Below are 15273 nucleotides of genomic sequence, written 5' to 3' on the forward strand. Positions count from 1 at the left end.
AGATCCATCTATCTTGCCATATTAGAAGGGATCTGGAGTGACAATGAAAAGAGTTGAGCTTCAGAGAAGCCCAACCACACCAGTTAGCAAATCTGGTTGGGCAAAGTCGACCCACCGACTTTAAAAATGGGCGGCTTTCCGGGAGGCAACCTGAGGAGTAGTTTTAACTTTTTTTTATGCTTTCAATAAAGAGATAGTCACAGTTCCAAGCAAGCTTGGGGGAATCAGAGGATCAACAAAGTTGCTGAAATTCAGATTTTTTTCCACATTTTCGTCAAAATCGGATTTCTGCAAACTTATCAGGTACAATCTTTCCTAGGTGTACATTTTATTATATGCTTTATTGAGCTGTTCATTCCTCTCTGAGCATTAAGGACAATGCATCATTTTAAGCTTGGGGAGGGGATAGTGTAAAAAAAATTGTATTTAAAATTTTTTTTGAAAGCTTTTTCAGTTTTTTTTTCGGTTAAATATTTTAAATTTTATTTTTCTTTTTGCATTTTATTTTCTGCATCGCATTTGCATATAAAAAATCGAAAAATCCAAAAAATATTTTCCTTTTTATTTTTTTGCATTTATAAAAAAACCCCAAAAGATTTTATTTCTCGTTATTTTAGTTTTTTTTTTGCATATTAAAAAAATTCCGAAAATCTAAATAAATCAAAAATTTTGAAAATTTTACATGAGATGAGGATATTATTTACATTCGATAGCTCTGTTAAGATGAAGTGTGATACTAACCGAAAATAACAGTCTCACTACAATCAATTTTAAGAATTATATTTTGAGAATGCTTTAAATGTTTTCGAAATATGAACCAACATATGAGTCGGATAATCTTTACAATGGAAGTTTGGGATGGAAAAACGAACAATGTTTTAGAAATAGTTTCCTTAAATGCCTTAAAAACAACCTAGATTGGATAACCTTTTTCTTTCCTTGAAGTACTGAACCATATAGTTTTTGCGCCTTTTGAGGTTAGGAGGGAACTCATGTTATACCCACAATTTATTATCATTTTTGAAGTATTGAAGATATGGTGGGCCTAAAAGTAAAATCTGCGTCCAATCAATATATATGTGTGTGTGTGTGTGTTAGAAATGGTACATCAAGAAACTTGAAGAAATATGAAATAAAGTTAAATCCAAGTCAGGTTCAAGTCGAAATCAAGAAGCAAAAAAGTTAAATCTAAAGAGTTGATCAAGACAAATAAGATGTGTGGTATAATGAGATTGATACCTTAATAGTGGAATCATAGGGGTAAGCTTGGATTTTCTGTCCATAATGGAGTTTACCGCGTTTACTGGACGAGTTCAGAAAAAAAAAGAGGGGTTAGTCAAGCTAAGTTTTTATAAACGAATTTTCGTGAAATTATTTTTAAAAATACACTGTTTTCACAAATTTAATTCGGCGTAAAAATTATTTAATAAAGCTTGGTTTGACTTTAAATATGAGTTATGAATCTCTAATAAAAGTATTGAGAATCTTGTTTGGGTAGTGACTTAATTGAAGCTTCATCGTTGTGAAATCTGATCATGTGAACAAAAAAAAGAGTGAAGTATTTTTATTTTTCTTTTATTTTAATCTAAATTATTTTTAGGTGGTCTACATCTTTCTATTTGTTTATAATTAATGTTTAATCTTTTTCTTATTTGAAGGAAAATAAGGTTTAAGCTTGGGGAAATTTGTTAGATGTCATTTATGCATCTTTTAGGATAGTTTTTATTAGCATTTAGCATCATATTTTATACATTTGCATGTAATTTATTTAAATAAAGTTCAACTCATGTCTTTTATCAGAATTCCCTTACTACTAACATTTTTTGTTTCAATTTCATATAGTTCGAGTGAAGCAATACTTTGGGAGCAGCTGGATGCATGTTTGGAGCTTAAATGAAGCTGGAATTGAAGAAGAATGCTAAGGAATAACAAGGAGTGCTTAAAATGAAGAATCGCATCCGAAATGAGCCAGAAATCCAGATTTGCGACCGCATTTCCAGTATATGCGATCACATTTTTGCCACGATGTTTCCTACGGTCGAAATAAATCATCTGGAGACCATCTGAGCAAAAAAGACCAAATATATGATCGCATAAAGCTAGCATGTGATCGCATTTTCTTCCGGCAACTCCAGAAACTTCAAATTTGGCTTCGTATTTCATTCAGACGCAATCCTGGAAAAAATTCAAAAAATATGTGATTGCATATACCTATACCTGCGATTGCATAAATGGCCCGAAGTTCATGAAACGTCGAAAATAGCATCCTGCATCATTTATGGGTAAATATGGAAAAAATGGAAAATATGTGATCGCATATAGTCAACCTGCGATCACATTTTTCGATTTTTTTCTCCGAAAGTTTCCGTATCGCATATAAATACGATCCTCATTATTAGATCCGAGGGTTAGATGATTCCAGACGGCATAATACCCTTCTGAAGGCGATTTATGATACCTTTTAGCGATTTCTAAAGACCTGAAGCTATGAATCATCTCACACATTTAGTTTATCTAGATTAATTAGTAAATGTTTCTTTTCATTAGTTTAGTTTCGTTTTTAGCCATGTTTGGCTAAACCTTAGTTTTCAGTTCAATATAGACTAGTACTTTTCATGTGATCAGTTATAAGATCTGATTTTCGTTTTGTGTTTCTATCTACATTTTTCTGTGTTGAACTTAATGAATGTTTGAGTTTAACTTTGTGTTAGTCTGATTACCTAACTAGGGTTTTATCATTCCAGGTAATCAGTTAATAGAATCCATAATTGTTCTTGTCAACTGGTAAAAAGTAACAAGTATCAGATTGATTCTATGTTTGGGATTTAACTTTGATATAAACTATAAAAATCATATATTTATGCTTCCAAGCTTGTGAGAAGTATTTGGTATTGCTGGGAATTTTACACAAAACTTAATATAATTTTTCTGATGTAATTAAGAGCTTGTTTAATTGAACATTAAAAAGTTAGGGTTAATCCAAAGAGCTTGTTTTGGTTAACTAAATAAGGTAAAAAAGATTATACTAGAGATTTTTTGTTTTTCTCGGTACCAGCTTAGACAAAACGCATCCTGAATAAGCAAATATGGGCTAATCCCATGATTAGGAAAGTCGTAGCAGAACTGAAATCGTTTTTATTATTGATTTTTGTTTAATTTAATTTTCACTGCAAAATTTAGTTTTTTGTTTAATTTAACCCCCCCCCCTTTTATATTTTATGTTTCTTGACTAGAATGTGCCTAATGCAAAAAGGCATTGACTGTCAGGATGTGTCCTTGAGGATTCGACATTGCTTCCCTGTGCTATATTTTTTGTGCAACCAACAATGATTATTTTATTTGTTTAAATCGAGTGAGACTATCGGTTTAACAAGTACCTAAATCCTTCCCTCCTTTTTCATTTCCAAATCCATTCTCCTTTCTGGTGATGAATTTCAATGAGTTTGCTTTGCTATCCACAAGTTTTGTGCATCAACATATGTTCATGGAGGTTTGTCCCTCTGGCTTGTAGTAACCTGTAACGGGATCTGGAACCCATGGAGTATTCGATTTCTTTGAGTCATCACCTCCTTTCTGCATCATTACAACTCCACTTCCCCTCACACTTATAGAAACGCTCCCCTGTGTTACCATGCAAATCCATGTCTGTCAAGATCATCAAAAACATAGTTAGGTACTTAATCTCCATATGAGATCTCAAACAGAAAGAATATAATCAGTTAAATGTATGTAACGCAAAACTATTCTTTGATTTTTTTCTTTCTTCTTCACCACCAAATCGCCCTCTCTTTCTTGAACTACCTGAATCGTTCCCTCATATTTCATTTCCAAATCCATTCGCCTTTCTTAATTACCTAAATCCCTCCTCCTCTTAGCAGACCGACTTCATAGCTGTGTTTGGATGCCTTTGTTGTAAACTATAACTGGGATTGAGTTGTCAAATTAGGGAGCCCTAATTTCCTAGATGAAGAAGACGATTGCTACTTTAGTTTGTAAGGAAATACCTGAGTGAAAACCTCGCGACTCTCTTGAAGATATACATCTCTAGTCTAAAACCAAAAGGTTCAACGACCGCTACATCCATCACTCGACGGATCACAGAAATCGCCACCTACTTCCTCTAGCACCATGCCAAGAGTTTACGGTGATAAGGGACTTTGGTAGTTTTTGAAGGATGAGCAACGAGAGGGAGGGAAGAACCAGGGAAACGTTTTCATGGATTTATGTTAGATCCAGTTTTTGGGTATTTGGAGAACGAATGGAAGATGATTTATCACGTACCTGGGTCAAGGGAAATGGGGTCCTAAGAAATGCTTATGTGGTAAGAGGTAACTGATTTACCCCTTCAATTCTTCTAAAAGGACCTAATAGACCCGACAAAAACTAGTTTATGCCCTCATAAAGCAATGAAAATACTTTAGGGACTAAATGGACAAACCCTAGAAACTTCTAAGGACATTTATATTATTTTCCCAACATTGTAATTTTCTAAGTGGAATAACATATTCATCGTGGAAGTCTTTCCTTGCTTCATGTCGGAGTCGATGTGGGACTCCCACCTTACCACCCAAATCAAAATGCATTAGTCGATGAGACTCCTATTTTACCACCAAAGTGTGGAAATTATACGCATGATTCAGGTGCATGATATCCTATTTTTTGCCCTTGTTTTAAAAAAAATATTCTAATAATATTAATTACTTTTCTTTAATTAATTATTAATCATTTATATAAATGAGTGGTGCTCAAAGACTATTTTACCAACATCAGAAGTTTTTTATTTTTTATTATTTATTTTTTTATATTATGAATTAAAAAGATAATTAAACCTTGGACTTTTTGATTAAATTTCATATTTGTATCACTACAAGAAATATTGGCATTAGCAGCGACGCAGGGCAATAGCGGTGACATGTAATTGATGCATTACATGTCGCCGCTATTGCCCTACGTCGTCGCTAAAGGCATCATCGCTAATGCCAAATAACAGCGATCCGCGTCAAATGAACCTCATCCGTCCGATTTGTTTTCAATCGAAGGGTCGTAGAGGAACACGAAAACACACTGACTTTTCCCTCCAAGGTGTCGTCGCTATTGCCCTATTGTCACCGCTAATACCTTGTCGTCGCCGCTATTGCCTGTCGCCGCTAAATCCCGTTACAGATAAACCCCCTACAACTTCCTTTTTTGTGTCGTTCTTTCTGTTCCTTTTCTCTTGTTTCTTTCTCGTTTATGTATCTTTCTCACTGTGACGACGAGGGTGGAAACCGGCGACCTTCCCTAGCTAGCTGCTCCTGCCGCCACAAGACCGCCACACCTTCCTCCAATTCTCCATTACCGGCGACCTAGCACTCCATACCGGCGACCCATCAGCTCAATTCTGAAATTGCCCACATTGAAGGTCGAATTCCTCCCTATTTTTTGTTATTTTTTTTGTTTTGGTGCTTATTTGGATGATAAATTGTTAAAATTCTTCAATTTTGTTGAGTGATTATCTTTGTATTTTGAGATATGAAGTGTTTATGCATTTTGTGGGATTGTATATGTTATGAAGTGTTTATGCATTTACTGGGATTGTATATGTTTTTTTTTTTTCAGATTTGTAGGAAGTGTTTATGCATTTTGTATATGTTTTTTTATTTATGTTTATACCACGTTGGCTTAAAAAAGAAATTTGGTATAAAATTGAAATTGGATATTGAAATTTGATGTATATATATATTTGTTTGATTTTGTATTTAGATTTATAGATTTGCATGAAATTGAAATTGGATGTATGCATTTGTTTGAAATTAGATGTATACATTTGTTTGAAATTGTATGCTTAATTGTATGACATTGGAATATGAAAGTTGTATTGTATATCTAAAATGAAATGAAAATTGGAATTGAATGTATTGTATACATTTGGTTTAATTGTATGAAATTGGAATATGCAAATTGGATGTATACATTTGGCTTAATTAGGTTATTAATAGCAACTTACTTCTAGTAATGTATTCTATATAGTTTCAAAGTGCTTAATTTTTTTAGTGACTTAATGTTGGTCATTACAACTTTAGCTTAATTAGGTTATTAATATCAACGTACTTCTAGTAATTTTAATTTAATAATAGAATAAAATAAAATTAAATTAATTTGAAAAAAATAAATAAAAAATAATAAATTAATTGTAAAATCAAATTCAATTAGTTTTAAAATCAAGTTAATATTAATATTAAAATAAAATAAAATTAGTTTAAAAAATTAAACTAGTAACAAAAAAGAAAATATTAAATTAATTAGAAAATCAAATTAAGTTACCTTTAGAATCAAATTAAATTTATTATAAAATCAAATTAAATTAATTATAAAATCAAATTAATATTAATATTAAAATAAAATAAAATTAATTATAAAATCAAATTAAATTAATGTTAAAAAAAACTAATAACAAAAAAGAAAATATAAAATTAATTATAAAATAAAATTAAGTTAATTTTAAAATCAAAGTGCTTAATTTTATTAGTGACTTAATGTTGGTCGTTACAACTTTAGCTTAATTTTATTAGTGCTTAATTTCAAAGTGCTTAATGTTGTCATTTTCTCTTTGCTGCTCGGGTATATATATATATATATATATATATATATATATATATATATATATATATATATATACTTTTTGAATACTCTATTCATTTCTGATTATTTGTTCATGTGTTCTCGTGTTGGGATACTTTTTGAATCATCGACTTTGAGAATACTCTACTTGATTTTTGTTTCCCGTAGAGTAAACCTTAAACACTAAATTATGTTTCAGTTGCATCATGTCTATCGATAAATGCTGGACTTCTAATCCACATCGTCAATCTCCCGAGTTCCAGCTAGGACTCGACTCTTTTGTCAAGAGATCCATGTTACATCTAGATTGTAAGGGTGAAACCAGATGTCCGTGTGAGAAATGTGATAATTGTTACTTCATGGATCCGAAAGCAATGAGACGTCATGTTCGTATATATGGTTTTAGTCAGTCATACAAAACGTGGATATATCACGGCGAACCTTTAATCCCTCCAGTTGTAGATGTCGTATCGCCAAGTAATGAGATGGCTGATGTTATTGGCGATGTTATGTGGGAGTCGAGAGAAAATGATACAAACCTCGATGAAGGAACCTCGAATACAGGGGGTAGCAGTGTCGATGATGATTTTGAACAGTTGTTAGAGGTAGTCAAAACCAAGTTATATCCTGGTTGTACGTTTTCTTTCCTTGATTTTTTAGCAAAGCTGATGCATATCAAGGTCAACAACAAATGGACTGATAGTTCATTTGATCAACTCCTTGATTTGTTGCATTTGGCATTTCCACCAGACAATAAGGTTCCCCGTTCATATTATTTAGCAAAAAAGAAACTAAAGAAGTTAGGTTTGGGGTACAAGTCAATACATGTGTGTAAAAATGATTGTTTTCTCTTCTGGAAGGAACACAGTCATTGCAAGTTTGTCCCGTTTGTAAAGAGAGTCGGTGGATTGATAAAAACACCAAGGGTAAGAAAGTGGCTCATAAGGTGTTACGGTACTTTCCAATGACCCCTAGACTACTCTGTTTGTATTGTTCACGGTACACTTCCAAAAATATGATATGGCATAGTACCGGGAGATCAGAAGATGGTGTGATGCGTCATCCCGTTGATGGAGAGTCTTGGCAAAATTTTGATGTAGATTACCCTGACTTCTCGAGTGAACCTCGCAACGTACGTCTAGGGCTGGCAGCTGATGGCTTTAATCCATTTGGTAACATGTGTAATCCACATAGTACGTGGCCGGTTGTACTCACCATATACAATCTGCCACCATGGCTTTGTATGAAAGAGTCATCATTCATGTTGGCCTTGTTGATTCCCGGCCCTAAAGCGCCTGGAGAGGACATAGATGTTTTCCTTAGGCCGTTAGTGTAAGAGCTTAAGTTTTTGTGGCAATCAGGCGTACGTATTAAAGACGCAGCGACAAACACATTCTTCACGATAAAAGTTATGTTGTTATGGACAATAAACGACTTTCCAGTTCGTAGTAGTTTATCGGGCTGGAGCGGATAAGGGTATAGAGCATGCCCGACTTAAAATGAAGACACTCCCTCATACCGTGCAGTAAATAAATTCGTTTATATCGGTTATCGTCGGTTCTTAGATGCTAATGATCCATTAAGGATGAGTTTGAAATTTAACGGGCAACCCGAGACAAGACCCACTCCGAGACACTTTACTAATGAAGACATACAAGAGCAACTAGGTCGTCTACTACTTCGTAAACCGGGTAAACATCCTAACACTCTCAAGGAAAACATGGACGGCAAGGATTCGAGTTGAACTGGTCAAAACGTAGCATATTTTTTGAGCTCGAGTATTGGTCTTCTCTGCAGCTGAAGCACAACATAGATGTGATGCATGTCGAGAAAAATATGGGTGAGATTCTTTTGGGTACTTCTATGATGAATGATAAGAGTAAAGACATTGAGAAATCTGAATATCCGGCGTAACCAATGGTTGCAAAAAAAGGGTAGCAAGTTCACTAGACCACATGCACGCTACCCATTCAAGAAACCTGACCGCAAAATCTTTTGTCAATTTATAAGAGATGTTAAATTGCCTAATGGGTTTGGATCTAACATCAGTAAGAAAGTGGTAGATAATGATACTAACATTATTGGGTTGAAATCTCATGACTATCACATTCTTATGCAACATTTGATACCGATTGGAGTTAGAGCGTTATTGGACAAAGAAACTTCTACACCAATTGTAGATCTTTGTACGTTTTTCAAGAAAATTTTCTCCAGAACACTAAAGGTGGAGGATAATAGGAAAGCAAAAGAAGACATTAGTAGAATCTTGTGTAAGTTATAGTTGATTTATCTTCCAGTGTTTTTTGACATTATGATTCATTTAGTTTTGCATTTACCTAATGAAGCGATTGTCGGAGGCCCGATATGTATGAGATGGATGTATCCGTTCGAAAGGTATATGAAAAAACTAAAAAACTATTTCAGAAATAAGGCGAGGCCGGAAGGTTGTATAGCTAAAGCTTATGTTGCTGAAGAAGCTTTGTCATTTTGTTCGATGTACCTTCGAGATGTCAATCGCCTTGAAAGAAACGAAGACGTTGTCATTGAAAAAACAAAGTTTTGGATGTTTGAGTCCAAGTGTCGACCGACGAGCGCAACGCAAATCAAACATCTTGATATAAGGGAGAAACGTAATATAGAATGGTTTATATTGAATAGCTGTCAAGAAGTCAAACAATACATCGAGTAAGTGTTATTATTTTTAATTATCTTTCATTATTTATTGTGTTTTTTCCATTCATCAATTATATATATATATATATATATATATATATATATATATATATATATATATATATATATATATATACACAGAGAGAGAGAGAGAGAGAGAGATAGAGAAAATTCAAATCTGAACATCCTGAAAGTGACGAAAAGACCGAATTTCCCAACTGGTTTCTTGAAAAGGTAATAATAATTAACAAACAAATATCTTTGATAAATATAACAAATCAAGAATACATAACACATCAACATATGTTTAATAGGTTTATTAGATGGAAAAAGAAAACTCTCAAAAATTCCACAAAGAGTTGCTAGCCCTTTCAATGGGTTCACAAATGGATGTTTATACTTACACTGCGTGCATAGTCAACAGTGTTAGGTTTATGGTACTTAGTCGTGATGCACAACGCAAAACGCAAAACTCTGGGGTTCTAGCGGTTGGTGAGAATGGAGAGAAATATTATGGTCAGTTAGAAGAGATTATGGAGGTGCAATATCCATATGATTATTCTACTGTAATATTTCGGTGAAAGTGGTTCGATACGGGAGATATTGCTGATGATAGTTTCATCAGTATAGACACAGAAAAAGAAGCGTACAAAGATGATCAACTCATATATGCTTCGCAAGCCAAACAAGTGTTCTACATCTGCGAGCCTGTTAATCATCGAAGAAACCAAAACAACAACCCTCGTGTCGTCGAGCATGTTAATCATCGAAGTATTTGGGATCTACCATCCGACAATGCTCGTGTCCAAAATGTTTACAGTGACTCTGTCCAAGATGTCGACAATGTGGAGGCCGAAAATGTTGACATAGTTCAAAACAACTCTTCATCTGGAGCTAGACTTTTTATCGACTTCTCACAATACTTTCAAAACAATGTTGATTATGACGATGAGGACGAGATTGAAGTACCTCCGCCAAGGTAGAATCGATAATGTTTCCGAGGAAGAGATTGATTATGATGATGACGATTCTGATTATGATACTGATGAAGAAGACATTGAAGTATATTTAAATGTTTAATTTGTATTTTCATACAAGTGTTATGATATATTTAAATGTTTATTTAAAGTATAAGTAATCTAATTTTTAATGTTAAATAGGATATCAATCGAATTGAAGCTTTTCGTAAGGCTAATTCCAATCATCAAGGGGTATTTTGTAGTCCTACAGTCGAGCAACAATGCGTAAGTGGTTAATTTGTATTTTCGTATAAGTGTTTATATCGTCAAGGGTATTTAGTAATCTAATTTTTATGATTTTTATTATTTTTTGAAAATACAAAATGCTTTTACTCCAGGAGATCAACCAACGAACCCAAGCTTCTTCCGAAGCAAGCGGTCTAACACCCACTAATATAAAAAACTTTTTTGAAAGAATATTGGGTGTTCGATGCGGACATATCAGAGGCATTGGGCGTAAACCTCCTACCGTTGTGTCTATGTACGATTAGGAACAACCAGTGACACAAGAACCACCATAGTCACAAGTAATTGTTAGTTTAAGTAAATGCTATAATGGAAAGTAGAATGCTATAATAATATATTTTGTTTTCTTTGTAGTTGGAAATGCTGCAAACGATACTAAAGGACCCGACCTCTTCTGCAGTATTGGAAGAATGGTTTCGCTCATTGCCGCCACTAAATAATAATGAAGGAAATGATGAAGACGAGTAGCTACTTTCGGATTTTATGAAATGTTTTGTAATTTGGAAGAATACTTTAGGTTGTGGTATGGATTAATATTTTGGATTGTGGATTAATATTAATATTTTGGATTGGTCGTGTATGGATTAATATTTCTATAAAACTTTATCAGATTTTATAAATGTTATATTGTTTTTTATAAATTTAATGCTAAAAAAAAACCAAATTTTTTTTGCGGCGACATCTTTTGCAGCGACAGATACTCTATTACCGGCAACGGTGTATTTGCGGCGACAGACGGGTTTTAGCGGCGACAAACCAATAGCAGCGATGATACACTATTAGCGGCGACAAGATGCGCATTAGCGACGACGCATTACTGGCGACTCATTTGCAGCGACGTGTCACCGCTAAAGGTATTAGCGGCGACATCCCATACCTTTAGCGGCGACACACGTCGCCGCTATTGCCCACTATTCTTGTAATTATGGGCATATAAATTTTGGAGGTTTTATTGACATATTTATATTTTTTATAATTTTTTATTTAATTATTATGTAACAATGGGTTTTGATCGGGTTTTGTTCCGATCCCGATCATTTAAACCATCAAACCAGTAGAAAACTGGTTCGGTAAAATCCGTCTTTTTTAAACATTAGCTATCACATATTTCTATGCTATTAAGGATTTTGCTAATTAATGACAAAACATTCTATTCTAACCTATACCGGCTTTTTCAAATAAATCTTAAAGAGAATATTGGAACAAGTCAAAAGAATATTGACACGTACAAAACGTCCCAAGTGTATAATAGATGAGTGTGTACATAACCCCATCGTCAAAATGTCAACTCTACTGCTATCTATATTGGGTCAAATGAACATATAATATTTTCAGAAATTATTTTAAGTTGTTAACTCACCTTCATTGATTAATACCATAGTTTTTACCCTTTATTATCTCGTCTCAAAGTAAATAGTTTAGAAAATTTCTTAATTATAAAATCTCATTAAATTAACAAGAGCTCATTAATTCTCTGAACGGATCACACGAACATCTTGTCTGAAAGTCTCGATACGATAAACAATATTACGAGGGTTTTTATTTTTTAGGGGCTATTAGATATAATTAGCTAGTTCGGGACATGTGTTAATTCGAAAGTTAAATATTGTATTAAAACAGTAAAAATCATTTATGAAAATAAAATATACTATATTGACCTACGTATGCATGGAAGTTCGCGTGTAGTTCAAAATTTTATTATTAGAGCGTTTACCCTTAAAAGCTTGTTTTTATGATCATCGAATCTCCATAAAGATACATATTAGGCTACTTGAATATATTTTATACGGGTTAGAACGGAATATACTTATGTACATTTGCGTTGACGAAGTCCGCTAGTGATACAAAACCGTAGACTTTGCATCTTTCGATAATTACATAGCAAATGCAATTCATTGACGATTCGATGTTGTACGTTTCAACCGATCACTGCGCAGGTCCCCATCTATAAATATGGAAATATTTTGCACAATGCAGACAGACCACAAAGGCACAAACAGTTCTCTTCCTCCTTTCATTTCAAAGAATTGCCAACAAAAGAGATAGTAATGCAAAAAGAAACCATGGATCAAAGGTTTTCAAGTTGTCGAGGTGTTTCCTTTGAGATCCAACCACATAAGGATCCATTCGCTATTGATGCACCTCGAGCTAGTCGACGAGTTTGGCTTCCATGGGGATCTTCAAAAAGAATCGTACCAACTTCTGGTTCAAACATTATTTCCAGGTCCACCAGTCGAGCCAGTAGCCATTTCTGCGACTTAGAGATTGATGATGAAGATGATGACAACGTACTGATCAACATAGAAGAAGGCTACGAATTAGAAGACAACCACAAGTTGCCTGTAATATTTCCAGTTCCAGAACTTCCCCAAGCTCCCAGCAAAAAGATTGTTTCCAAGCCAACAAAGCAGAAAGAGTCGAGATTGTCTGTGATCTTGCTCGATCAAGGCTTGTTTACGGTTTATAAGAGACTCTTTATGGTTTGTTTGACTCTGAACATTACAGGGTTAGTTCTTGCAGCCACGGGTCATTTTCCATACGCAAGAAACCATGCCACTCTGTTCTCCATCGGAAACCTTTTCGCTCTAACACTATGTCGAAGTGAAGCCTTCTTACGCATTGTCTTCTGGCTTGCTGTCAATCTCTTCGGCCATTCTTGGGTGCCTTTACGTCTCAAAACTGCTACCACCTCTTTACTTCAATCTTTAGGTGGGATACATAGTAGTTGTGGGGTTTCATCCATCGCTTGGCTTACCTATTCTTTAGTTCTTACTCTGAAAGACAGAGACAACACTTCGAACGCGATAATTGGGGTGGCCTCAGCTATTCTTTCCCTGCTTTGTCTGTGTTGTCTGGCGGCGTTCCCTCTCATCCGCCACCTCCATCATAATGTGTTTGAAAGAACTCACAGGTTCACGGGTTGGGCTTCCTTGATTCTCCTCTGGGCATTTATCTTGCTCACAAAAACTTATGAACCTGAGACCAAATCTTACAGGAAAGATGTAGGATCAAGATTGGTTAAAGAACAAGAATTCTGGTTAACCTTGGTCATAACCATACTAATCATCATCCCATGGGTGACTGTGAGGCGGGTTGCCGTCAAAGTCTCAGCCCCATCAGGCCATGCCTCGATCATTAAGTTCACCGGAGGGGTAAAGCCGGGGATACTAGGTCGGATTAGTCCTTCCCCCATGTCGGAATGGCATGCTTTTGGAATCATTTCTGATGGGAAAGAAGAACACATGATGCTAGCTGGTGCAGTGGGTGATTTCACGAAATCCCTCGTCTCAAACCCTCCAAGCCACTTATGGGTCCGACAAGTCCATTTTGCTGGTCTTCCTTACCTAGTTAACATGTACAACCGTGTCTTGGTGGTGGCAACAGGTTCTGGGATTTGCGTGTTTCTTTCGTTCTTGTTACAACAAGGTCCAGCGGATGTGTGCTTGTTATGGGTAGCAAAAGGGATTGAACAAAACTTTGGCAAGGAAATAAAGGAGTGGGTGAGTCGGCATCCAAAAGAGAAGGTGATTGTTCACGACACCGCCCTGATGGGGCGGCCGAATGTGTCTGAGATGAGTGTCACGGCGGCAAAGAACTGGGGAGCGGAGGTGGTGATCGTAACTAGTAATCCTGAAGGGAGTAGGGATGTGGTGAATGCATGCAAAAGTAAAGGGATTCCAGCTTTTGGTCCCATTTGGGACTCTTAAGTAATTAAACATTTAGCAATAAACAAACCACAAAACTAACTGCATGCTATGTGGCTCAAACGAGCTCCAAGCTATGTGGTTTCCACGATAGAGGAATCGACAGATCGTTGCCCCTCGCTAATTTGTAAGAGGTTTTAAAGCCTTAGCAAAAATATATATGTAGCTCTGTATTTACCACATTATAATAAATGAACGGCTCCTGAAAATGTAAGATTGATGCCTAGAATTAATCATTTTAAGTGTTCAGATTTTGTAAATTTTGACATTAGGCCGATCGGGGCATACATTGCATGAGACTACCGGAGGTTTAGGTGGCATTTTGGCCATGGTCGTGCACACCATCCCTGTAGTCACGGTGGTGGCCTTTCGGAGAGAGTGGCACGATGAGTCACGACCAATGATGAAATTTTACTGATTTTCAAAAGGCAAGCGACATATTAAAAATAAAAAAATAAGAAAAAAAAAACTTGTAACTTACTTATACATACTCCTCTCATGTATATATATACCACTTACATTTCACACATAATCTTCACTATCTTTTAACCTTTTTAACACTATAAAAATAGATTTTTTTTTTGACGGAGAGTTTGTCTTCAACATTCTTTAATGTTGTTACCAAGTTGTTGAGCAAGAATCAATACATGTTAAGCACATAGGAATTGTTGTCAACAGAGATCGTCAAGTTTCACATGAACATTTGGTACATGATTTTTTTTTTCTAAAAATTATATTTATAATGAGGAAGCATTTCATCGTATTTTCCGTATAACTAAAGAGGTATTTTTATGCGTTAATAAACGTTTTAGAGGTGCGATGTGAGTTTTTTCAGCAAAAATCACACAATAGAAGTATAATGGGGTTCAGTTGTATATATACTTAAATGTACGACTACAATTAGATATCTAGGATACGTTATTACTTATGATGCAATGGATGAGTATTTGAAAATATTTACGAGAACCGTATGAGAGTGTGGCGTATAATTACACATATTTATAGAGGTTTTTTGGCTATATTTCCATAAA

General features: G+C 34.9%; 1 protein-coding gene across 1 annotated transcript; it reads left to right on the forward strand.

The window, feature by feature from the left end:
• Positions 1-12530: 12530 nt before the first annotated feature.
• LOC145123666 (adenylate-forming reductase 03009) lies at positions 12531-14456 on the forward strand. Its single transcript, XM_079058871.1, has one exon. It carries the CDS (start codon positions 12587-12589, stop codon positions 14243-14245), a length of 1659 nt encoding a protein of 552 aa, XP_078914997.1. The 5' UTR covers positions 12531-12586; the 3' UTR covers positions 14246-14456.
• Positions 14457-15273: the final 817 nt, after the last annotated feature.

Source organism: Lactuca virosa, chromosome 7, assembly GCF_052849685.1.
Source record: "Lactuca virosa cultivar CGN04683 chromosome 7, Lactuca_virosa_CGN04683_v6, whole genome shotgun sequence".
Lineage (NCBI taxonomy): Eukaryota > Viridiplantae > Streptophyta > Magnoliopsida > Asterales > Asteraceae > Lactuca > Lactuca virosa.